This window comes from Hippoglossus hippoglossus, chromosome 7 (genome assembly GCF_009819705.1).
Source record: "Hippoglossus hippoglossus isolate fHipHip1 chromosome 7, fHipHip1.pri, whole genome shotgun sequence".
In the NCBI taxonomy this organism is placed as follows: Eukaryota; Metazoa; Chordata; class Actinopteri; order Pleuronectiformes; family Pleuronectidae; genus Hippoglossus; species Hippoglossus hippoglossus.
The window spans coordinates 9103583-9129848 of NC_047157.1; the positions used below are offsets into that span (position 1 = coordinate 9103583).

The 26266-nt window shown below is 41.3% G+C and overlaps 2 protein-coding genes across 5 annotated transcripts in view; one reads left to right on the plus strand and one right to left on the minus strand.

Annotated features, from left to right (window-relative positions):
* cep104 (centrosomal protein 104) overlaps window positions 1-18769 on the minus strand; it is a 35173-nt gene extending 16404 nt beyond the window's left edge. Inside the window, exons 1-13 of one of the 4 annotated variants that reach the window (XM_034590790.1) lie at window positions 18622-18769; window positions 17941-18069; window positions 17654-17818; window positions 17248-17386; window positions 15705-15767; window positions 12469-12545; window positions 11833-12013; window positions 7739-7894; window positions 7390-7611; window positions 6156-6371; window positions 4954-5121; window positions 3303-3476; window positions 121-297 (exon numbers count right to left, since the gene is read on the minus strand). In XM_034590790.1, coding sequence (XP_034446681.1) covers window positions 121-297; window positions 3303-3476; window positions 4954-5121; window positions 6156-6371; window positions 7390-7611; window positions 7739-7894; window positions 11833-12013; window positions 12469-12545; window positions 15705-15767; window positions 17248-17386; window positions 17654-17818; window positions 17941-18053 — 1851 coding nt within the window. In that variant the 5' untranslated portion in view covers window positions 18054-18069; window positions 18622-18769. Of the gene's footprint in view, window positions 1-120; window positions 298-3302; window positions 3477-4953; window positions 5122-6155; window positions 6372-7389; window positions 7612-7738; window positions 7895-11832; window positions 12014-12468; window positions 12546-15704; window positions 15768-17247; window positions 17387-17653; window positions 17819-17940; window positions 18070-18611 lie in introns of all 4 variants that reach the window. The other 3 variants (XM_034590791.1, XM_034590792.1, XM_034590793.1) reach the window with 3 other exon arrangements.
* A 1005-nt stretch (window positions 18770-19774) lies between these two features.
* Window positions 19775-25493, plus strand: lrrc47 (leucine rich repeat containing 47). Its single transcript, XM_034590531.1, has 8 exons — window positions 19775-20373; window positions 20989-21447; window positions 21529-21645; window positions 21848-21963; window positions 22985-23087; window positions 23243-23332; window positions 24240-24491; window positions 24551-25493. Exons 1-7 carry the CDS (start codon window positions 19804-19806, stop codon window positions 24462-24464), a joined length of 1680 nt encoding a protein of 559 aa, XP_034446422.1. The 5' UTR covers window positions 19775-19803; the 3' UTR covers window positions 24465-24491; window positions 24551-25493.
* The last annotated feature ends 773 nt before the right edge of the window (window positions 25494-26266 follow it).

Here is a 26266-nt window from a genome sequence, read left to right on the forward strand (position 1 = left end):
GTCAGGAAGGGACCGCTCTCCTCTCAGTTAGTCACATCGTCATTACCAGGCCAAATGTAATGGAAATGCAGCTTGATGCTTGTGTGCCTGCTGAATGGATAGACGCATTTAGTTTTTTACCGTCATGACGTTGTCCAGGGTGAAGCCAGAGTTCTCTGTGCCCAGTTCAGCGAGCAGCTTCTCCAGCAGCTCTACCCGACTCTGAGCCAGACGAGGGGGGGATTTGAATTTGAGGTCCTTCACTAGGTCAGCGGGGATTACCTGCAGGGCCCGGACATCCTTCAAAACAGCTATCTCCTAAAAGAGGGACACGAGAGAGAGAGGATGCTGACTTTAAAATGTACTGCAAATTATGCATCATTGCACCTTTATATTAAATTAAGTGATAACAGACAAACTATGTGTGATACTACACACATAGTTTGTCATTCAACACAAACATCTGGCAGAGAGACAAGTTATCACAGAGAACACGAGTGTACAATTAAAGTATGACAGAAGAAAGCTCCCTTAGTTGCTGGATATTTTACTCTCATCGGGTGAGTGGAATGTATGGAGGTTATACTGTATGTGGCACAACACACACTTTACCCCAACCAGTATATAATTCAGCTGATTGTATGAGGGGAGGAGGGGGGGATGCCATCCCCTTTAAAGCATAATGACCAAAAATGCATCCCCCTTGAAAACCAGTCAATTCTGCCATCCTCTCTCAGTAACCACCATCTAATAACAGAGAGAGAGGGCTACATGTGCAGATAAAGGATTTTTGTGTGCAGGTGAACATCCTATAGTGAATAGTGAAAAGCATGCAGTCTATTTTTAAAAGTTGAAACAGAATGAAGTCGAAAATTAACAGGGGGACAGCGCTCTTTGCTCCCCTTTACCTCCTGAGTATACATATCAGTACTTTTGTAGAATATAATTCAGAAAAACACAAGAAATGTCAAAAACACATAGATAGATATAGCTAAAACCAAGAGAGAAGACCCTTTGTAGTCCCCTGCACAGGGACGGGTGAAAATAAACAATAAAACACTGAGCAAAACATATTATCTCCACAAATGGACCAACAATAAACAACCCACCAGCCTACAGTACATACACTGTAATAAAAAGAATATTTTCCGGTATATCGATATCTGAATGGTTTTCTTTTACTTCTAGAATCGGTGTCGGTATCAGCTCGAAAATGAAGTATCACTTGGACTCCATGACACACACACACACACACACACACACACACACACACACACACACACACACACACACACACACACACACACACACACACACACACACACACACACACACACACAAAACATTTCTCGTTGAAATACAATGAGACGTTTAGTGTTTCAGTCGTTGCTCTAATCGAGGTCAGTACAGATTCCTAAAGGATGAGAAAAGAGGGTTTGAGAATCTAAATTTAACTCAACTCATTTACTTATTTACACTACACATATTTACACAGTCAGACAATTCCTGCACTTACAGTCCATGCTCTGCACACACAGACAGGAAAGTGAACAAATGACTATCACTCGAGCAAATGTCCCTGTAGCAGTTAAAGGCTACAAGGCAGTCATGGAAACAACATGGAGCTTGCTTCAAACAAGGGGCACATCATGTCTGTGAAGCTACAATAAAACACTGCAGGCAGTGAGGCCTCCACAAACCATTTCATGTTAGGAAGAACAACGTAAGCCAATGTCACTTTTAAAATACACAAAACACGATAAATAGTTATTTAAACAAAGTGTAAAAATATTTGTTTAGTATTTGCATGTAACAATCCTAAAATAAAAACCTGGCAGTTGTATGCCTCCACCAACCAGTTCAGTTGCAAAAAACATTGCATAATGTAATAATTCCACATGTCATTGTAGCTAACCTTTAAGGTAAAAATATGTGTGTTGTGAGATTACGTTGACCTTTGACCACCAAGTTGGATCAGTTCATCCTTGAGTCCAAATTAATATTTGTACTAAATTCGATTTTTTCCTCAAAGTGTTCCTTAAATATACTGTTCACGAGAATTTCTAAACACCATCAAACCTCCTCCATAAACCCATGGCCATTATGTGTGTTCAGATGCTCAGTAGAAATACAGAATACATACATGCTCGGCCAAATAATCTATTTGACTTAAATATTAACACTTCCATTGTGTTCACTCCAAGTGTTTGTATCCTCTGTCAATATAAGTAATCCTGATGACACAAGTTTGCTCACATTTGTGACCCGAGGTTGTTTGTGGAATAGCTCAGAGCAGGAATTCAGCCTCAGGTGAGGGACAACTCTTTCCCATTATTTTCCAGTGTTTATTCTCTGGATCAAAACTTCTAATATCACATTCATCTGCTTTTAAGATAAAATCTCTAATGTCTAAAAGACTGTGCCCATGGGGGGAATGGTGTTCTTTAATGGTAGAGAAAATGTCGATATAATAACAATATTAACAAAGATAGTACATCATTTAAAAATTCTGCAGCAGAAGTGAAGGTATATGCATCAGTGCAGTCATAGGGTCGTATTATCATTTTGAGATCATCCTTCTCTCCATGTACGACATGAATGGGGAATGGCACTTTCAGAAAAGGTCGCGTCCATGCACCATGTTCACACTCTTCTGACTTAAAAGACTGTATTGTATGTGTTCATGTGTTTTTATGATCATGTTTTTTGTTTTATTCATTTAATTACCTCTGCCAATGAGGTTATCTTTTATACTCAAAAACTACTGAACCCGTTTCCATGAAATTTTGTGGAGGGGTGGGTCATGACCCAAGGAAGAACTACATTTTGGAGTGGATCCGGATAAAATGGCAGATCCAGTAAGATATTTTAAAATTTACATTGAGACAGGGACTTTAGTGGAGCTATGTGCTCCGAGCGCCCTTCTGATGTGCATGTCTTTGCTGTTGTGCCGTCTTGGTAACTCTCTCACCCTTGTATAGGTCTGCCTCATGGTAAAGGAGCTCTTACCCTGGCATGGGTAGAAAATTAATATCAACATTTCACGAACACTTTCAGAATTTCAGATATAAGAAATTAGATCATGACCAAAGACATCAGGTGTCGCCACTTAGCTGTAAAAAAAGAAAAAAAAAGCTTCTCAACATTATCAGCTTTAACAACAGCGTTAACTATACAAGAGAAGATGGATGGAAACATCTATTTCTTTCCCTTCCGTCACAGTACAACTGCTAAGGAGGCCGAGGTCAGGCTGACAAGAAGCTTAGCATTAATTGAAATCCACTGCTGCCAAATAAACTATTCTCTCCTGAGTGCTACACTACCTGTATGAAGGCAGTGACCATGGCCCGGAGGCGGCTGGCTGGGTCTCCAGTCCTGAGCAGCAGGTCGGGCCAGGTCTGCTCAACGCAGTGGATCACCTCAGACCGGCCTAAGCCCAGACCTGGGATCAGCTGGCTCAGCATTAGGCGCAGCAGCATCAAGGAGGCCTGGAGGACCTGAGGAGAGAGGCAGTGGACATTTAACTCAAAACTTAGTAGACTGTCTAAGAAACAGCTTGCACCCGGATGGTGTCAGCTTGCAGGACTAAGCAATGTTCAATTGAAGTTGGTTGGAGTATGCTGATGGAGAATGGAGCCTGTCGGAGCATGTTAACTTTTTTTGCACTTAGTTACAAGCTAATGAGACATTTCAACCTGACAGTGGAGAATAACTTGTTTGTATTACCAGCATTTTAACACCCTGGGCTACATTTGGACCCAGGATGTAAAAGAAGCCAGAGAAGAGTTGTGTTCAACATGAACTAAAACTGAAGAACTTCTGTGAAGATGCAAATTAACCAGTTAATTACTTAATGGATCATTCTATTTATCGGTGTGGCAAAGCAAATAAATCAGGAGAATTATTGCGGCACTACCCATTTCATACAAGCTGCAGGCGAGGTTACAAGGCCATCCTTGTCAAAACTGTTTTTTCAAGGAAGCCAGCTCTGGGAGAGGGAACTGGGCTTGCACATGGTACAGGGGGAACATTGTTAGGTGTTTGCATGTATGATTGTGTGCTTATATTTAAAAAAACATGAACGTTAGTTCTGTTCTGTAACAGGAATCCAGAGAACATGATTTATGGAGAATGTTGATGGTGACCAACCAAACATATCCAGTGCTCCTTGATAGGGCTGCTTTTCTCTTCTGGTCCACCCTTTGCTTTCAAAATATGTAGTAGGTGAAAAACTGTTGACGGTTCATATTTTCACTGTGTTTTTGATTGTTTGCTTATAAATGATTTCTGGTATTTCAGGAGATTTATGTTATTTTTCATAAAAACTGCCACTGGGACCTGTTTTTTGCTGCCTCAGAGTTCATTTCACAGCAGGGAACCTTGTCCCCTACTCACTGAAGCCGGTTAAGGTGATTTTGTTTAGCACCAACCAGGAGATCAGATTAGATCAATAGATATTGGACATTGGCCCCACAATTTCACATTTGATCTGGAGGACTCATCCCTCTGGCAGCGATACGCTTCTCACTGAGAGACAAACCATTCAAGTTTTTTAATATCTGGAACCCCTTCCGGGCCTACATTGGGGATGACGGCGCCCAGGCCCTTCGGAGGGGTCTGTCTGGTCTAGCATGGTCTGAAATCTCAATGTCATTCATTGTTAGTTGACAATGTCTCTGATGACCCGTGATGCACTGTCCCTTCTTCCTTTTGGCCTCAATGTTGTGTACTTTTTTGTTTTGTTTATGTGTTTTTTGTCAGGGTTTGTTTGGTTTTTCCCTTTTTGGGGCGTATGTCTTCCTTTCTGTGCCCTAAATGTTCATGGAGAAATATTTCTTGTGATCAAAAACTCTGAATATGAACAAAAACGCACTTAGTAGGGAGCCCACGCTACTCAAAGACCCAGTAAATAAATGAACTCAAGCTTTTAAAGCTTTCACTGCAACTGAATCTTCTTTAAAGGAAACGATTCACCGATGACACTTTATCCTGGAGGGCCTTTTTCACCAGGAGGACTGCAGCTCTTATCATCTTTCTCAGCTCCTCCTTGGGGGTGGTGGGTGATACCTCCAAAAGCCTCTTGTGCACAGCCAGCAGAGCATTTTCTCTGTGGGACCAGCTTTTGGAATATGCCCAAGCCACCTGGAAGAAAATAGAGAATAAAATATATCACACATTTCTTTCATCATAACTGTTTATTATCTGTATATATATATTTATCTGCTGCATATATATATGCTAAAGTATGTATTCATCTGCTGCTTCCTGCTCCTGTATATATATTTTTAATTCACCTTAACTGTACATTATTTACACCTGTATTACTTAGCTCAATGCACTGTGATCACTTTAATCATTCAGTATTTATCTTCGTTCTTACAAAACAGTTTTCACAGCCATTATCCTGTTAACCGGCCTTTTACAGTCATATTGACTTCTCTTACTTTTTCATTTTACTATATCTACGTGCCTTAGAATTGCCCTCCATTGACAAATAAAGTTGTTTTCAATTGAATTTAATTGAATTCCTGCAGTCCTATTTGCATATCTCTGAGATACTCATAGTGTATGTGAATAGAAATGTCCATATATGCAGTGTCATGTACTGTATACTGATCATATACCAAAAAAACTGTGTATCTTCTGATATTAATTTCAATTAAACATTTTGATAGAGCTCTGCATTTCAAATATCAATAAAACAAATGACTCATGTGTGCAGTGTGGCAAACCCACAGAGAAAAATCATCCGACTCTGTAGGTCCCCTCAGCTCTGCACCACATTTCATCCTTTTGTTAGTTGATAGCTTCGGTTTTACAGCCCACAAATTCCACTCTCAGCAACACAGTTTCCAGCAGCTGCAGGTCACTCTTTCCAGCAAAGAACCTCAGATAAAAGCCAATGGCAGGCTATGCTTTTAAAAATAAATGCCTTGGCACAGAGTTCCACCATCCACCTGACAAGTGCCACTTGACTGCAGGTGCATGAAATAACACATCAGTGCACAGAAAGTTGCTTTTTTAGAAAGAGATAGAGAAGAATAAAAGACATGGACACAGGAGAAAAGCTACTTCAGCGAGGGAGCATTAGTAGTACATACTACTACATACAGTGCCTCAGAGGAAAACCTTAGTTCGCATAACTTGACATGTTTTCCTCTCTTTCTTTTTCTTACCACGCTTTCTCCATAAACATCTATTGGAAGTCCAGCCTCTCTCTGGGCTTTCTCTGTCAGGGGCTCTGGCTCTCCGCTGATCTCGGAGCTGGGTGGGCTCCTGAGGGTGTGAGGGTCGGGGGGTTGCTGCTCTGCAGGACTCTGGACGGTCTCCACTGGCTGCTCTTTCCTCTTCTGGGCTGGCAGCGGCCTGTCATCATGAGGCGAACTGGTCGACTGTTATAACAAGACAACACCATTGGTATTTAAAGCTTTGTATATACATTTTATGTATATGATCATTTAAACTTTCACATTTTCCATCCATTAATTTATTATCTATTCCGCTTATCCTTCTGAGGGTTGCTGGGGGAGCTGGAGCCAATCCAAACTGACACTGGGCGAGAGGTGGGCTACACCCTGGACACTCGCCAGTGTATCAGGGCCAACATACAGACAAACAATTAAGAGTCCCCAATTAAACTAATCCCAGTTTGCATGACCTTGGACTGTGACAGTTTGGACTTTTTCTCCATTTTAATTTACAGCTACTGCAGTTTGTATTCGTCAACACACACTATGGTACATATTCAGGAGAACTGCGAGTTCAAGAGCTCAGAGAAAACTGATCTACACTTTCAAGCCTGTCCAACCTTTTGAAAAATTCATCACCTTCATCCCTGATCTTTTCACTAACTCTCACTAGCACGTGATCAGCCAAAAGGCCGATTGTGCAACATCATGATTAAAATGAATGTAGACTCCCCTCTATACAAAACCCAGCTCCATCCAGGCAGCACTGTCTCCTGTGGCCCCGGGCCAACTGGCACCCTGTTGCCTCGTGGAAGGCTCAAAGCCCTGCCATGACGCCAGGTTGGCAGCCGCTGGAGTCAGCCGACTGTTGCACTCTTTTAATTAAATAGCGAAACCTAAACCTGTGGCAGGGCCGGTCTCAATAGGTGGTGAGTAACGCATAAAAGCACCCACTGGTCACAATCTCCCTGTGTGCTGTGTTCCAACACTACAGAGGCTTAATGCTGGACACGTGTTCCCAAACTGCTACAGTGGGTTAGATTATAACCCACTATAAACAAGTTCATTCAAGCAGATCAAGCTACAAGTAGAGCTGTCAACAACTGGATCCTTCATTAGAGAAGAATGGGTTTGTCATCACTGACCATGCATGTATTGGACAAGTGTTTTACGTGTCTTCTGGTGTTGGATATGTTTTAATGCCGCGTAGAGATACACTTACATCTAACTTGGGTACAGCAGCGGGGGTGCTGGGGCTGTCACGTTGACAGCTTCGTTTGGCAGCCTCTGTGGCCGACTGTTGTTTCTGAGGTGTATTAGCTTTCTTCTCCTTCTTATACGTGTCTGTGGACACAAGGGGCTTGACGGGGACTGAACAGTGACCTGGAGAAGGCAGCAGAGGGGGGGGATCCGGGAGAGGGGGTGGATCAATTGCCCTTGCGATCTGGTGACAGAGTGGACAGACAGAACAGCTCATTTAGGCAGAACACGTCACAATCAGACCTGCATTGAACTGTGCATTATACATCCAATCCAACAGATTCTTCCCATTTCGCCAGCTGGTAACGGACCATTGTTGTGTCCAACAGGTTGCAGTCCTCCAGCTGCTGGTAGACGCTCCTCCTGTACTCCTCCATCAGCTCCTTCTTCTTCTTGGCCAGGTCATAGTCTTCCTTTTCTATGGCACATTGCTTCTCCACATCATATCGAGCCAAGCGCTCCCCCGCCTGGAAGAGCCCAGGACATGTAGAGGTTAAGGCAGCCCTGCAGTGACCCAGTAAGCTTTCACTGTATGTTTACACAGGAAAACATTGGAGCAGAACTGTCAGTCTCACAAGGTCTTGGTTTGATATCAGTTTGCACCTACTGACAGAAACCTTGACCTAGGGCCGCTGATTTTAAGGGATTATTTTCTCTAAAGAAGAAGTTGGAGGAGTGAGTCGAGCTCCTGCTCATAGATCAACTGCATCGAGAACTATTGTTTTCACAATTAGAAAAATATGGTAGTAACACTGTTCATTTGCCTGCTTGGTTTTAACAGTTGGTCTTGTTCTTGGCACTGTATTCTGTTTAAAGATTACACCCTTTTTTTTAAATCATATTTTTGGAGTCCTGGGCTATTTTTCCATTTTTTAATGCTTTTGCATAAACCACATTAAATTAAAATAAATGATTGGTATAGTTTTTTCCAGCACTACATTGCCTATATGTACTGACAATTGTTTTTTTTACTTTTACTTGAGTATGTTAACAACACGTGGTTGGATCACGCCGGTGTGATTGTAGACTCCAGAGGAATAATGGTAAAATTGTGAAACGTTGTGCTCACTAAATAATTAGTTGAGTTGTGTATGTGGGGTTATCGCTGAGAAAAAGTCAGATTGAGTAAGAGACTGGAGCAGTCAGACAATCAGACAAACCCTCAAGCATCAGAACACTAGACCCTACATATACAAAAGAGTTTCGTATGATATCAGGTATAGCGAAGAAATGCATCTTACTCAATCGAAACCAGCACAGACATCTATTCAAACATATTCTGAGTGAAACATAATAACTGTAATGGCACACCTATACAGAAATGTGCAAAAACAAGGATGGTGTCTTCCTGAGAACAAGGGAAGCCTAATATTCTGCCTGCTTTGGATACTGAACTATGCTTTGTTTCCATATAGAAAATGTGTAAATAAATGTATAATGACCATATTTGTCTTATGTTTTTTTGACTGTTCAGTTCTCTCCTCTCCTTTTCTTTCACAAGTGTTTGTTGATTGTCTGTCTGTTGAAAATTAATGCAGACAAAAAAAAGAATGCAGACAAAACAAAATTCATGATCTCATCTAGAGCCAGATCTATGAGCTACAAATATTTAGAAATCTAAACCTCAAACATTTTAATGATTGGGAGAATTGCAGAATACAAATGTTTCGGCATCTTGATTGATAATAAACCTACATGCAAATATCACATTGATAATCTTGTCTGCGACTCAGGTAAAAGATTGGCCACCTTTAACGGAATGATCTTTCCCATGTTTGGTAGAAAAGGGGTTGATGGGGCAGATGGCTGTTTCTAAAAAATGTTTCTGATGACCCTTGATGCACTGTCCCTTCTTCCTTTCGGCTTCTATGTTGTGTACTTTTGTTTATTTGGATTTTGTCAAGGTTTGTTTTGTTTTTCCCTTTTTTGAGTGTATGTCCTCCACAACACTAAAACCTTGGACTTCATCCAGATGGGCTTCATCAACTGACTGGCTTTTACTTCATGTCCAACAAGATCACTCTGAACTTCGGAAATCTGCCTTTTCTTTTAGTGCAACTGACTCTGTCAATGTTATTGTTTTTGCTTTTTTTCATCCTCTTTTTCTGTGCTTGTAGTCTAACTCGATATCATCGGAAATGAGGTTCACCCCACAGTGATGTCTCAAGTTTAAGGACTGTATGTATTTTAGAGAGAAACCAGAGGTAAAGTAACCACACTACTCACACAGTGAGTTTTTAGTGTTTACAGGCTGTCATCCTGGTTCCTTTTAGATCTATTATACTGTCTGTAGTCCTGCACAGTTTTCCTATTCGGAGAGAGATTATTATTTAAGGTGTGCTCACTTTCACCTTTTTTCTTTGCCTCAAAATAAAGTGACTAAGATGTTCAGGCTAAATCGACAGCTTGTTCACAACCTGATCGTCTGAACCCTCACATTTTTCCACCTTTGACTTCCCTGTACTGTTGTCACCTTATTCCCAAATCTCACCAACTTCTTTTGTGATCACAGTGTTATTGTAGCAATATCTGAGATAATTCAAGTTGAAATAAACCAGATTTAACCTTTAAACCACAGAGGAGCTTTCTGGCAATGACTTGAACACGACATGGGCATTTCTGCCCCAAACACAATCATTTATCCCTGGAGTGAAATAACAGTGTGTGTGCCACATGGTGAATCATTGAGCTTGACTGAGTGGAAATTTGACAGTAACTTCCAGTAAGTCAAACTCGTAATTTCTTTGTGAGGAAATTCCATTTAGCTGAATTAAGTTGCTAACCAGGTGCCAAGCGACAGTCTCAGCTGCAGCGCCTTGTGATTCCTCTCTTCTGGACAGAACTGTAGGTGCAACGTCCACGGCAGCTGGATTTCCAACAAGGACCCCTCTCTGATTTCTGAGTCCCTACTCAATAAGGGTGGACAGTATAAGGTGGAAGAAACACAGTGGGCTAATACCTGGCCCTCTGTCCTGTCACCTCTCTTTGTTTGTAGATATCATGTAACACCATGAACCATCCCCTGATATCCTGAGGGGGCGATGACAAGGGATTTTCAGCTTGACCACCTTGGCAACTGCTTTGTCCACAATGCTAATATACCGTGCTAACAAGGTGCTGGTGTGTGTGTCCTATCCGGTTACAGAAAGGCCCGTAGTTGGGTGTGGGAAAGACGCTACCCAAGGACCGTCAGCTGTCGTGTTTATTAAGAATTCATGGTCACCACAGAAACGCAGTATACAAAGAGGGTCTGTAACAGGAATCTGAACAATGTTTAACAACTACTGTTACAAACAGTGGTGAAATTACACAGGACGATTTTAGAAAAGGAGAAAGAAAACAAGACTCACAACAGATCAGGACCTGGACTATTTCCTCACTACCATAACATATTTCTGCCATAGTTTATTGTACACAGCATGAGGGCTAATGTTAAGAAATCAGTCCTGGTACACCTGTTGTTTCTTAATTTTTTTTACTAAATGTCCCTAAAATGTATTACTTATTGTTGAAAAAAAATGATGAACCATTAACTGTCACTGAGAACACAGCAAATAGTGGTTGAATATTGGGAAAAATCACAGTATTATCTTGGGATTACCAAAAAATACTAGTAAGTAGGAAAATTCAGTGTTTGTGTGTGTGTGTGCGCGCACGTGTGTGGTCCAGGTATTACTCATATTGTGGGGACCTAAATCTGTTTTCAGAGTCAGATTATGGGGAATTGTCTTCCTTATGGGGACAAAAAGCAAGTCCCCATAGCTTAAATCATTAAATGTTAAGATGAAAACAAGTTTGTAGGTTAACATTAAGGTTTAGGTCAAGGTTAAGTTAGATCAGGGTAAGGGTTATGGTTAGGCAAGTAGTAACTAGGGTTTAAGTCTCCAGGAAATCAATATATAATTCAATTTAAGGTGTGTGCGTGCGTGCGCGTGCGCGTGCGCGCGCGTGTGTGTGTGTGGCGTGTACTTGTTTGTCCTCAAACAGACACATTCTCTAAACCCCATTAACACTACAATGTAACTGCCGTAGATAAATACCAACGCTCTGACCTTAAAACGCTGCTGTTTTCAAATCACTTGATCGACTTGATGGCTGCAGCTCTTCCTTTAGACAGCATGGAGCCGTAGAGCTGGGGGGGAATTACCTTCACTTTGTCAAATGTTGAAATCAAACTTCTCAAGCTCACTCATCAACAGGTCGTATTTTGTTTGCTTAATCTGTGCAAAGTGAGAAATGTTAAGTACTTTTTTTTATCTGTTGAAGATCTTCTCGTCCATTACTAACTCACAAAGACGCTGGAATACTGTCACTGCAGTAAGAACACATCCTCGTATTGGTGGGGTATTTTTCTCGACCATGTAAGCAAATATTTGGTGTCAGTGTCCCCCGGCAGCTAAAGTACCTTTTGCAGGTCGGCTATGGCCTGTCTCAGATACTTGGCCTGCTCGAATTTCTCCTGCTGCACCATGTCCTGCTTCTGTTGGTCCATGAGACGGATGAGGTGAGCAACTTCGGGGTCCTGGTACATTTCGAAAGCCAGGTCGTCAAAGGGGGAGAAGGACTCATATTTGCTGGGTGTGAGACTGAACACAAAGATAAAGAAAAACATTAAAGACTCTAAAAACATTAAGCATTAAGGATACTGTTCTGTTCTGTTTATAATAAAACATGTTGAATGTTGAAAAACAGAGTCGCTGACTTAGTGGCTAAATTCATTTTAGAAAATGCCAGCATCGAATAATGTCATTATCATTCAAATGGCCTTTTGTTGTGCAATTCCTGATCAAAGGAGAAAAACAAGGACCGACCCCCTAGGGAGAGAGACCCTGAGGTGAAGCGTCCCTAGGGGGGTTGATACATTAAAGCCAAAAATACTTATTTCGAAATGTGTTTTCCTCTTTGCACCGGGCTGCCACCTGCATTGTCTTCGAATGCAAGTGACCTTGAATGGCTTGGTTGGCTTCCACACTAAATGGCTCTGTTGAACAATGTTATTGTCACAAGACAAAGAAACCAGGGTTCAATGGCCTGGCCTCACCCCATGAAGGTTGTGTCCAAGGCAGCTTCCTGCTGAGTACAATTGAGGTAGTGTTCGATCAGCTGCTCTCTGCTTGGCTGGGGGTAAACAGATGGACAAATTACTCACACGTGCACATATACTCTTATAATGCTGTGCTCTGATAGACCCGACCGCTGCTGTCTAATCCCATTCATTTTAAGATGACAGTCCACTTTACCAACTGACCATTACACTGTTCTTTTCAAATGTGAGTATCAGCCGGAAAGACTCCACCAAAAATATCCCTGGACCTTATGGTGGCAGTGAGCCAATGATACTCACTCAATCAAAACCCAATCATTGAGTAATAAGTAGCAACAAACATCTACAATGTTACCTCGTTTTTTTCATGTGCAGTATTACTATTCATGTGCAATATTACCATGTTTAGCATCATATTATGTTCATGGCAATTACTGAATATACTTAAATATATATTAATCCTACTATCATTGTCATGACTACTTCCTATTGGCAAAGATTCTGCAGTCACTCCGTATCTATTTTACACTTTATTTTCACTTAGATTTTTAAATACTTAATACTGTTTAATATTGTTTTTTTATTAAATTGCATATTGTACTGGTATTGTAATCTTGGAGCAAGCTGGCGAAGGAATCTTATCTTATCTTACAGTAGGTAATTATCCTTCCTGGAATTAGAAATTGAAATATAGAGGAGAAAAAGCAAGCAAATAAAAAGTTGAAACTACTGACTGAAGGTGGGGTGGGGCTCAGGTTGTGTCTGCGTGGGCTGATCACATGTTGATTACACTACATTTGCATTAGTCTACACTTGGTTATGCTTGAGTCAATTCCTGCAACATGTACACAGTGCGATTTCATGATCACTCCAAATGATAGGCACAAAGAAAGGGTCGCTACGGGTCGGTAAAATATTGTGGGATTCTTTTGACAGTCCACCAAACAACCAATGCAGAGGCCCAACAGGATTATCCCCTGTATTCCCATTGGCCGGTAAGCCACTGAGTGTAAACATGCGATGTGTCACCTCTCAAAGGTTCTAATGTTGAAAAAAAAAAGAGTGTGTAGCTATGGGGTAAAAGAATATTTGCTTTAACTGTGTGTTAACCTTTCAAATAACTTTCTAACAGTTTCAGCCAGCAGGCTTGTTCAGGTGTTAAACAGTTCACTGATGGAATCATGTGTAACTAACCTATAGTAAAGTGTAAATGTCATATTGTCAGTGACACAGACTTAATCTGATGGTTTTTCTTTAGCCGTAAGCGCTTGTGTCATGTCATGTTAATGTCAACTTCTTAAACTACTTCTCAAAGGCCCGATTTAATCAAATTACACACATTAAAAACACAGAAAGAAAGTACAGGTATTTTCTCACTGGTGTTATATGTTCATACATATAGTTCTGGTTTATTGGTCCAGGTTTTGAGATGTTAGTCTTGGTCACCCGCCCAAATAGTGAGGAGAGTGGAATTTTGTTTTTAAGTTTGTAAAGTGCTTTAAAAAAGGATCCAACAGCAACATACATTTCCCAAAAAATAATTTCCAAAAGCAACAATGAAAGAAAATATGTGTGGAGAGTTTCCTATCAATTAATTGGTCAGTGAATCACTTCTTGAATGATAGCTGGAGCGGGAGCGAGGGGGAGGGAGAAGGAGCATTTCACTGGATGGAGTTTTGATCTGTGACATTAAGAAAAGCACTGGTGTAAACAATAAAATCAGTGATGGCTGTATTCCATTTAGCTCATGTGTATACTGGTCCACTGCCACACTGTCAAGAATTACATAGACACTTAAACAGAATTGAGCAATTGTTTATGTGAATATTAGCAGTTGGGCTTTTTCCTACTTCGTCTATTCAAAACATCGGCTGTGATACAGGCTTATTACACTGCCATGTCCCCAAAATCTAAAGGTAACCTCAAAAGAAAAATCAGTTTGCATTTTATTAGCATCATTTACATTCTGCATTTAAAGGGGATTAAATGAAAAAAGGTTTTGACTCCCAGAGATCAGAATAACAGTGTGATGTCGAGTTAATGGAGGCCATGACGATAGCTTCAGCATCTTTGTGTCAACTAGAAAGCTTCTGCTTGCCATCCACTTTCATATTTTGCTTGGCCAGATACACCCCCCCCCCCCCCCCCCCCCAGAGGCCTACTGACATGACACATGTACTTTTTTCCATAAATTGGGTGTTAAATTAATAAATTACCCATTAAAGCTAAAATATTTACGCTCTCTGTATCCACAACACAGTGTCCCTCCTCTGGACGAACACAACTTCCGTCCATGACGCAGATATAGGAGATGGAACCGAACCGCCATGCATGATCACCGGTGGAGGTGCTCGGAGTCGGATTAGTGGGGCAACAAAGCACAGCTTGTTCACTGGAATCTGTGCGAGTGTGTGTCCCTGTCTTTCTGTATCTCTATTTCTGTGTGTATAAGTGTGTGTGTGTGTGTGTGTGTGTGTGTGTGTGTGTGTGTCTGTGTGTCTGTATGTTTTAAGGTGCTCTCTCTCCTCCCGGACCTGTCCGTCTGCAGAACTATCTGATTACACTGGCTAACTAAAGGCCTCCTGTGTGATTACATACTGCCCTCCTTTTCTGTCTCATTACCACATTCCTGACACATATACACACACTCCTAGTCACGCACACACACACATACCACACACCATTCAGGTAAACATGTATTCATATAGTGTATACATGTTTACACCTACTTTATATAGGTGTCTCCAAAGACGTCTAAAGAATATAACGTCATCAATACATCCTCTCTGTAGCGCTATCTAATCTACACTTACACTGAATCAACAATTCTCTAACGAATTTAACATTTCACATTATTCCGGGTTATTGGGTTGTCAATTATATTGACAAAAAAGTAGAAAAGTATTCATACAATTTTGTCCATCCCCAGCTAAATTGTTATTTATATTATTACGGGAAAAAATGCAGCAGCACAGAAAAAACAGATCCTTAAAAACCAGGCTTTATGAAGAATAACTGGATGATATAGAATCTGTAATACAGATTTGCACATTTGAGGGGCTGTGGTCTCAGTGAAAGGATGATGAAACATCAATCCAGCAGTTTCTGAGTGACACATGACAAAGCAAGATTTCCCAAAATAAACAATGCAACAGCGCCACCTACTGCTGCTGTGCAGATGTGCATTCGGTGGTGGTTGACAGGTGAGGAGAGTTGTGTTTTTGCTCACTTACAATTGTGCTAAAAGCATTGCCATCCAAAGACTCTCCCAGCACATTAATGGCAACCAAAGCAACCTGAAATCATAAACAAGATGTTGGTGAGGTGGATGAAGAAAACAGAGAAAATCAAAAATCAGTGTGTGAGTACTGGGAGGTTCACAGTGGAGTCATACAAAATATTAATTAGGGTTCCGCGATTACAGATTAAAACAGGTAAGTCTCTAAAAAAAGCAGAGAAAGCAGCAAAGAAAAAAACTAAATAAAGATATTGAGTTTACAAGGGTATAAAATTAAGAAAAGGAAAGAAATCATTAGGTTTTTTTAAACTGCGACCAGCAAACATCTGGTAGTCAGAGGGATCAGGAACATCACTTTTGAACTCTGTCTGACTGGTTGTTATAATGAAAATCATAATCTTCAGCTGTCTCTTGGCTGAAACACCTGATGACGCCAAGAGATGACTTTTTATCGCAATAACGTGAGAAGCCGTATCTGAGGGTACACTGAGGCTATGAAAGCCATGGGGCTTGCTCAGTAGATCAGACATTATTACCTCTATGCCTTTTTTTACACTAAACTAAATACCTACTCTCATAGGCAGCAGAGTCAGAAGATGTCCTATTTAAGAAACTACACCAAATGTAGTTGCAATAAAAGTGAGATAAAAAGGGATAAAGGAGTTAAAATAATACAGTAGTGCCTGAATTACAAATCGCATGTTAAAAAAGCTTTCCTATAAAAAATAACTTTTGAGCAGTGATTTAAAGATCGGAAGTGAGTTGGCGAGTCTAATCTGGTCAGGCAGGGAGTTCCAGAGCCTCGGGCCCTGACAGAGAAAGCCCCGTCACCCTGAGTAGCCAGCCTTGACCTTGGGACAGCTAACAAGGACAGGCTGGCCGATCTCAGGGTGCGACTGGGATTGTACGGAGTCATTGTGCGAAATGAAAGTAGGAGCCAGCCCATGTTGAGCTTTGAAAGTTATTGAAGAATCTTAAAATCAATCCTGAATTTGACTGGCAACCAGTGAAGGGACGCAAGGATTGGGGTGATATGAGACCTACGGTTTGTTTTAGTTAGAATACGAGCAACAGCATTTTGAACAAGCTGCAAACGAGTTAATATTTAATAAAGGACATTTTAATGATTATCAAAACAGGAATCAATAGATTTTCAGTTTTTCTGTCAATAAACTAAATGATTATGACTCATTATTTCAGCCCTGTTGAAAATACAACTTGTGAAGTTTGGCAATATGGCTTCAGGAAATTCATTCTCATGAGCATCTAATAAAGCAGTAATTAGTATACTGTAACTATCAGCCACTTTTACAGCAGTTTCATATCCACTGTCTCATATAGAAATGGAGAAATCTGTCTCATTCTATCTTTCAATTCAACCAAGTAAGTTATGGAACGTAACACCAAAACAGGTTATTTCCTTTTTCACAACCCACAATAATCCGAGCTGTGCAGTTTGCATCAATCTTCTGTTCCAAGCTTGAGTTACAGGCAGTGAAACTGTGGTGTAGGTTCATTGCTACAGTTTGACACAGCACCTGATTGTGTTGATTGTTGCTGTTGACGTGGTTCTTATGAAAGGTTATTCTCAGGTATGTTCCAATGGCGTCAACGTAGACCGACTTCAGCTCCCGAGCTATGAAGCCCGTCTTCTCATTGTCTGACAGAGGCACATACCTGTGGTGAGAGCACAGTGTTGCTTTCAGTTCAACTAATGTGCTGTGGTACAGTTTACAAAACTAAAATGCAGTGCTACATGTTTTTTTATCATTTAAAGTCTTTTCCAGAAAAAAAAAGACAGCAGACTACACTGGTCATTTGAACTACGACAACTGCAAAATTCCAATCCCCTCAACTATCGAGCCTCACACTTAAAAATTTAAATAAAAAAATATACAGGAGGATAAGAGAGAAAACTGAGCATGACTCAGTCTGCGGTCCCACCCGAGTCTGCGAAGCTGCCCTGGAGAGCTGGTTTCAGGGAGGGAGTCTCCAATGTGGAACTCCACCTTAGCTGGGATCAGGTACTGGTGGGCGAGAAGCTGCAGCTTCCTCACCCGACTTCTCTCCACCAGCTGGAGAGTGACGTGTTGAGGGTAAGAGCACAGCCTGCAGAATATTTGATTCACATAATGTTGAGTTTCTTGAAGAGGAAGGAACACTTTTTAGTCATTTTCTTTATTCAGGAGCAATCTAAGAAAATTGCATTTCATAAAAACTCCTTTTATTACCTGCGGGATCTCCAGCCAGTGGCTGTGGGTGCATGGACCATGAGCTCCTTGGCAGTGAAGTTGCCCTCATGACTTGAAGAGTTGACCACAATGAATCGTATCTTCCCTGGCATCTCTCTCTGATGGACACCGACAGAAGCAACAAACAAGAAATGTTTTTTTTTTCATATATGATAGTTAATATCTGAAAATGCAGGGAAATTCAATTAGTCACAGCCTTGAATACAACGATGACGCTGAGATGCAATTGTCAGCGTGTAGGAACGTCCATATTTTCATGAATGTCTGCAGATTACAGAGTCAGTTTTAAACTTGTGTTCAACACTTAAGCAATGTGTCTTTTCTGAGTGAAAACACTTGTATGTTTCTCAAAGTAAAGTAACGGAGCTGGGTAATAAAACAATAACAATAATTCAGTCACAGAAGAGTTGTCATCAACAGCAATATAGCAACAGTTCTCTGTAGAGAATATAAACTGTCCATAAATGTGACAAACACCAGCTCCTTTATTAAAACAAAGACTTCATCCTTGTTTACATGAGCGTGTTGAGCGGACATTAGCTAAACGCTGCTAACACTTCACTACTGCGATCATAGCTAGTCTGACAGTAGCTGTCTGTATCAGCTGTTTTTAACCCAATCCAGTAAACGTCCTGAGAACTCTCACGAACCACGTCCTACCTGGTGCCGATGAGCAGTTTGGACTAGAAAGACGCGTCCTTGCGTGTATTTTCACAGAAATCTGCCCCCGAACATCACCGACCAGTTGACAGCTCGTGGACCCGTCTCATCTCCATAACCACCGCTGACAACAACTCCTGCGGACATGCGCAGTGGAGGGAGTTCGAGCTGTCGCAGGGGGTTGTGGGTGATGTAGTTGTATTTATGGTTTTTGGACATAATTGCTTATTTTTCTTCAAACGTACTCAAACCTCCAGTTGATTTTGCCTGTGACTACACTGTACCGCGGTGTTGATATAGATAAACATTCAGTTTACGTTGTCTGACACGTTTTTACTACTTCTTCCTGTTCCTCTGAGTCATTTGCACCTAAACGTCCAATCAGGCGATGATGGCACAGGAAGTAAAAACTAGTTAGCAAAATAAAGCTACAACGTGTAACGGTGCTTTCAAATCCCTTTAGTTTACTCGCAGATTGTGTCATAGACTTCATTCTAAAGTCATTGTCTCTGTATGGTAAATTCCACAACCAGGAATGCAGAAGGGCAAACAATACTCTAATTGCACAGGATTTCAATATGAATTTAACGAACAAGCCTTACGAAGTAAAAAGTAACAAAACAAATGTACAACTTTTCAATGAGCAACAATAAACTGTTTAGTCTTGTTTTATTTTATTTTCTCTCCTCTATATTTATGTTGAATATCATTTTAACATAACCTTTTATTTTCTTCTAATTCATATTTATTTATCTCCATGATGTTTATTTAACTGCACTGTCACTTTAGCTTGATATTTTGTTGCAATGTTTGTATACACACATTTGTAAATAAACAATTTACCCTTTAATTTTCCTTTCAATATATGTTTCATTCTACAGTATTGATTTCATCACTCTAAAGACTAAAATATAGAATAATTCATCTAAAATATGAGAAGATACTAAAAGTAAAGTTACAAAGGGACTTTCAGTAAGAGACAATAATGCTGTAATTGAATGATTCTCTCGGTGATAGTCATTGTCATCACACCTACTGATGATCATGGTTATTTTGAGACAGACGGGCACCATTTATTTCCACAAAGCCGTATGGGCAGGAGGAATAATATTGTATTTTGAAAAGGGAAAGCGGAAGTCATGTGGTCCATAGTGTTCGCCACAGTCAGTGGAGTGAGGCAGCATGGATGACATGGAGACTTGGCCAGAGATAGAGAAAGCTGCGACAGAGAGGAGGCGTGAGCTGGTTTTACAGGGTGCTGGTGTGGACACCAGGATCTCCTCTCATGGCGGACTCACCTCGTCCATCTACTCCCTCACCCTGCTCAACTACCTCGAGGTGAGCCAGTGTCCGAGTTTGACAGAGATCCACGAGGACATTCGGCGGCTGACCAACCTCCAGAGCCTCATCCTGTGCAGGAACAAGCTCGCCTCCTTCCCGGAAGTCATCAGCCTCCTGGGGTCCCTGAAGGTCCTGGACCTGTCGGTGAACAACCTGCAGGTTCTGCCGGAGGGCATCACCCAGCTGAGCGAGCTGAACACCCTCAACGTGAGCTGCAACAGCCTGGAGGTCCTGCCCGACGGCCTGAGCCGCTGCACCAAGCTCTCCACCATCAACGTCTCCAAGAACCGCATCACCCGCTTCCCCGCGGACCTCTACTCGGAGCGGCTGGACCTCCTCAGCTCCCTGGTGGCCTCCGACAACGCCATCGAGGAGCTGAGCGGAGATGTTCACAAGCTGTCTGCTCTGAAGGTGGGCCGAAGAGAACCCGCCCCACACTTTCCTGGGTGCATCAGTGTGACGCCGAATTTAAGAGGAGCTGTCTCTTGTTTTGTTGAATAGCTTTCATTGTAGCTGACGATGATTAACATGTGGTAATATACAATGTATCCCCTCAAGTGTCAGATCTTTAAACACAGTTTGGTGGGTAACCCCCACACGAGAGACTGGAGGGCAATCTGGGAGGAGGCCCCGATAGGGCTGTCACCTTTTATTCAAAATCCCAACATTCATTCAGACCTGGGAGGGGTGGGTATTAATAGTGGATTAAGAAAGTGTTTAAATCACTAATAAGATACAAAGAACAAAACGGGAAGGTGTGTTTGTGCATGTGTGTGCATCACCTACTGGCCCTCTCAGAGGAGAGCAACCTTGTTTGTTTGATTTACGAAGGGAAAATACAGTTTCTTTTTCTTTTATAGCCTCAAAGAATAGCTTACTTTTCTTCACAGCAACAACAATTGTGTAGGCCCCCCCCCCCCCCCCCCCCAGGCACCCTTTAAAGCAATATTCTCTGGTGTGTCGTTGTGTTCCCTCACATGGTGCTAAACTCATTAGGTCTTGTCCTCTTCTTTCCTGTCTTCCCAGGTTCTGGATCTCTCTGGCAACAAGCTGAAGGAAATCCCGTCTGATCTGAGCGACTGCCCCAAGCTGAAGGAGATCAACTTCAAAGGCAACAAGCTGAACGACAAACGCCTCGAAAAGATGGTCAATGGTTGCCAGACCAAGTCGATCCTCGACTACCTCAGAGGAAAAGGAAAAGGGAGACAGGGAGAGGATGGAGGTGATGCGGAGGGCGGACGCAACGCAGACAAAAAGAAAAGGCAGCAGAGGAAGAAGAAGGACAAGGCGGCAGACGAACCTGATGAGGTGGAAGAGCTGAACAAGATGGTGGTGAGGGTTCTCCATGTTTCGGACGCGCCCACAGCGCTCACGGTCAAAGTGATGGCGGAAGTGAAGGATGTTCGGCCCTACTTGGTGTGCTGCGTGGTCCGAGGCATGAACCTAAAGGCTGGGAATTCTCTCAAACGGTTCCTCGTGGCTCAGGTAAGATCAAGACCTTCACACAGTGGCAGAGAGCAGGCCGTGTTGATAATAACCAAAAAGATTTCCCTGTTGTTTTTCTAGACCAAGCTTCACGACGATTTGTGTGGTAAAAGGACCACGGCAACCATTGCAACTCATGATGTGCAGCTTCTCAAAGGCCCACTGACGTATGACGTCAAACCCCCCACCCAGCTAAAGGTATGCAGATGCAGAAATACCGGTTCATTATTTTAAGTAATCAGTTTTGAGGCCATACAGACAGTAAAATATATCTCCTTTGCTAAAATCAATTCAAATAAACAAAGAATTTGAATGACAGAAAGAAAAGTCTGCTGGTTCCTATGTTTAAGTTGCAATGTGGTGTATTGTGATTGTCACTCAAGAACATAATGTCCTATAGATTGTGTCACTGGGCCGGAAGGAGATGACGGCGGTCGAGCTGATGAGACACCTTCACCTAGAGGCCGACGAACTGAGGAAGCAGAAGAAACGACAGAATGTTACTGGCCTCCACAAGTTAGTAGAACCGACGGCTGTTTCTAGAGTAAATTGAGGACGCTCTTCAGTTAAAACCTTATAGATACTCTCATTTTCAAAATAAAACTGTCATGTCATCTGTATAACAGCTGTTTTTGTTTGAGCACATGAAGGCAGTAGAAGTATATCGAACCACAGCTTTAGTCTGATTCTGTTCACCACTATGTTTCCTAAGCAGTAGTTACAAACCCAATGACCTAAACACATTGTAAGGAATCACAACCTTTTTAATCAAGCGTATTTATCCAGAAGGTATATCTGTAATATGAAATTATGTTAAAATACAGGATTATCATGCCAAAAAAGATCGCTAGCATGCTAATGCTAGGGCGATCGCGGTCCGGAGGTTGTTGTGGGAAAAAAAGACCATAATACATTGAAATGATATCAAACTAATATATTACAATCAGTATCGTAATTTTAAATCCTTATTAATGGAGAAAATACTACATTTGTGGGTCTGTCTCCCAGCTTGCTGGTGATTCACAAGGCATTCTGGGAGATTTCCATACCACTAGATTTGAAGTGAGGGTTGGAAAAATCTCCGTTTCATAGGCTACAAAGCCCCCCCCCCCTTGGCCCTAGCCCTCCGTCCCAACAGGTATTGGGACAGCCTACCCCTACACGTGAATGCGCAAAACAAAGGGGAAGGGCTAAGGGGTGAAATGGGATTGGACCTAAAGCTACTTTCAGACATACTTTTTAACATGATCACATCCTGCCTCTGCCTGCGAAGAATTAGTTTTCTGTTGTGAACGCGTCTGAGCAGAAATCTCCCGCTGTGTTGTGCATAAGTGAAAAGTAAACTGCGGAGAAAGTGTCCAGACCCAATTCTCTGGAAATCCTCCTCAGGACATGTCCGAAAACGGCTTAAATGAAACCTGCAAAATCACAGAATCTTAACTGTGTGTGAGACGGCTTCCAGCCCTGTCAGAGCTGGAGAGCATCTCTTTTCATACTGTTGTCCCTGTCAGCTAGTCTCTCATCTCATTTTTTACAGATACCTGCAGCTTTTGCAAGGAAAAGCATTCTATCCCTGCCTAGTTGACGCAGAGGGACTTGTGATCTCATTCCCACCTATTACCAACAGTGAGAACACCAAGGTGTGTGTGTTTTCTTCCTCTTACAAAGGGTTTCATGTTTAATCATATGTTATCATATACATATGCTAGCCACACATTTGTACTGTTGCCCAAAACCTGTCTCTTTTCATTATATCATAGGATTAACAACATGATCATGTGATTGTGCTTTACAGATCAAGAAGACTACCAAAGAGTTGTTTTTGGAAGTGACCAGTTCAACCAGCCTGCAGACCTGTAAAGACATTATGGACGCTCTGATCATAGTAAGCTTCTCCTTTTCTCCTTCTCTCCTTCCTCTCCTTTTTTTTTTTTTTTTTCTGTCATTAAAGACTGAGTTTGACATAAACTCCTTGGTGCAACTTGGGACAAAGGCAAGCGGCATCTTTGACAGCATGGGTACATAGTGTGGAAGTGAGACTCAGACCTTGGACTAACATCCAGTCCTGACTGAGTGATCCAATCACAAGTGGTCATCACTAAGTGCAAACACTTCACCCACCCCTCCATCGGCATTCTAGTAATTGCATAATGAGTGAATTTCCATTTTTCGGTGAACTATCCCTTCAATGCTGTCAACTTGTGATTGGATTTCTCAGGACGGATGTTTTTACCAGGTCTGAACAGGGCCTCACACCTAATTTTAAGAAAATGGAAAGAAGCTTATGAAAAGGACTGATATTTAGATGTTGATACCCTGCTGCAGGTAGAGGTCATCAAATAGCTCATAATGTGTTTTCAGTGTCAATAATGACACTTGAAAACACTGTGGCTTTTCCACACTGAAGATTTAGATTAAACTGATGAGAAGACGTGAGTCCCTCCCATACGCTCCCTTATAAGCAGTACAGTGTTGGAGAACTGCAGTACTGCTCACACTACAATGCATTTTTGTCCTAAATGCTTAATTGAAATGAAGGGGCACAGCTTTGGGAGTGGAGTGTGTTCACACTGGAGTGGGTTTGGGACGTGTGTTGTGGTTTTTTGGCCACTTCCTCCCTCCTCCGCCTGTGTTCATTCGATGCTCTGTGTTTATTTTGGACCTAAATCTCAGACATGAAATGCAGTGTATCCAGGACACAAAGCCACTTACTGTTACACTCTTATCTCATAGAGGCAAGAAACCCCGAACCACACACAGGCGTTTAAAGGCTGTTTTCTGTTTCATCTCAGAAAATGGCAGAGTTGAACAAGTTCACAGCGGAGCATCGGGAGGAGGCGGGGTCAGACGCGGAAGGGGAAGGCCCGCCCGAGCCGCTGCCCAGCGTCGAGGCCTCCAGCGAACTGATCGTCCAGCAGGTCCGAACCGTCGACCAAGACGGGAACCTGAAGGTCGTCTACCCGTCGAAGACCGACCTCTCCTCCAACGACATCAGCAATTTGACCATCGTTTGGTAGTCGTGCTGTGGACAACCTGCGATGTCTGTATTTAAAATGTGTGTGTATCGGATTTGCAAATATCTACAAAGAAAATCTGCAAATATGTATTCAAACTCCATGTGTTTTATCGGATTTGGACGTTTGAAAATAAATATCTGCTAATATGTATTCAGAATTCGTGTGTGTAATCGGATTTGAAAATGTGTAAAGAAAATATCTTCAAATAAGTATTGGGATTTGCAAATGTATTAATATCTGTAAACACATACATAGAGATTAATGGCTGAGTATTTTGCATCAAGGGCTGAAAATACAGACAAGTCATCAGTTGCTGCTCAGGCGGCCTCTCAATTCTCAATGATTTTTTTTTTTTTTACACCTGACTTCTGCTACACTTCTGCTGTGGCAGATCTGCAAATATGTGTTGAAATATTTCTGTGTTTTCTGGAGCTGCAGCCTTCATACCACTAGGTGGCGGTAGCCGTTAATCTCCATGTATGTGTTTACAGATCTGTCTTCAGATTTAAATACACTTGCAAGTCTGAATACATATTTGAGGGTATTTTCTTTACACATCTTCAAATCCGAATAAACACATTGATTCTGAATACATATTTGCATGTACAAATCCAATAACGCACCCATGGATTTTGTACATATTTGCAAATCCAATTATACACACACACAGATTTAAAGATTGTTATTACACATTTTGAAATCTGTTTACAGATTTGTAGATCCATGAACACATTTAATAAAAGTAAGCATTTGGAGATTCTTTTACACATTCACAAATCTGATTAGACATTTGTCAATAGTTTTGCTAATAATGGCTTCATTGATTTCATCGTACGACATTTAAAACATGAACAAAATGTAGGGTGAATTTGGGTAATCTTCTCTAACCACACCAGAAGAACGATTGGAGATATCATACTCAGAGGAGACATGACGCAGCTATTATTGTTCTTTGTGCCAAAAGACTATTCTGCCTGAATCTGATAATCTGAGATAATCTTTTTTTTTTTAAAGCATTATGAGAAAAGGGACTGAAAGCTTAATGTATATATAATAATATGTATATTATATATATTTTTTTTTCCTAAAGAACCCAAACCTAAATAAATAAACTATGAAATTAATTTGAAAACATTCTGTTAAAGGTGTGTTACATTTTTAATCAAATCAATTAAAATTCAATCAACAGCAAGAAATAAATACGATTATTCATTCAGTAATTCACCATTCTACTGGGGCTACTCGGGAACAAAGTCCTTGCAGGTGAGAGACTCATCATCCATCACTCTGTTGTCTTCTCCACATGTTTGGTGAAACCAATGGCTGCAGACCACAGGACAGACTCTGTTTTATGGATCAAATCTGTGCCAGAGAGCAAACTGATTATGTGCTAGTTAGTAAACAATCAGTTTAAACAGACAGGGACAGGCTGTAGTTTCCATTAACTCCTGTCTGACAACTGCAGATCATATGCTACATCTCTTTAGTTTATCTTTTCTTTTTACTTTGGGGAGTTCCTAAATATATATGTCTTCCATTTAAAGAACTTCCAATGACTGTCCCAGATTACACAAAGCATGCTGTCCCACCTGATCAAACATGTTTGATCAGGTGGGACAACAAAAAAATGTTTCTTAAAAACTCAATGCATATTTTGTTGCCTGAATACGTCACAAACATAATTTGATAGCAATTAGGAAGACCGTCTTGTTTATGACACATTTATATCCTTAAACATTAATCTTGTCAGAATCTTATGTCACTGACCTTGTCATGCAATTCCAACCTATAGTTAAAGTCCT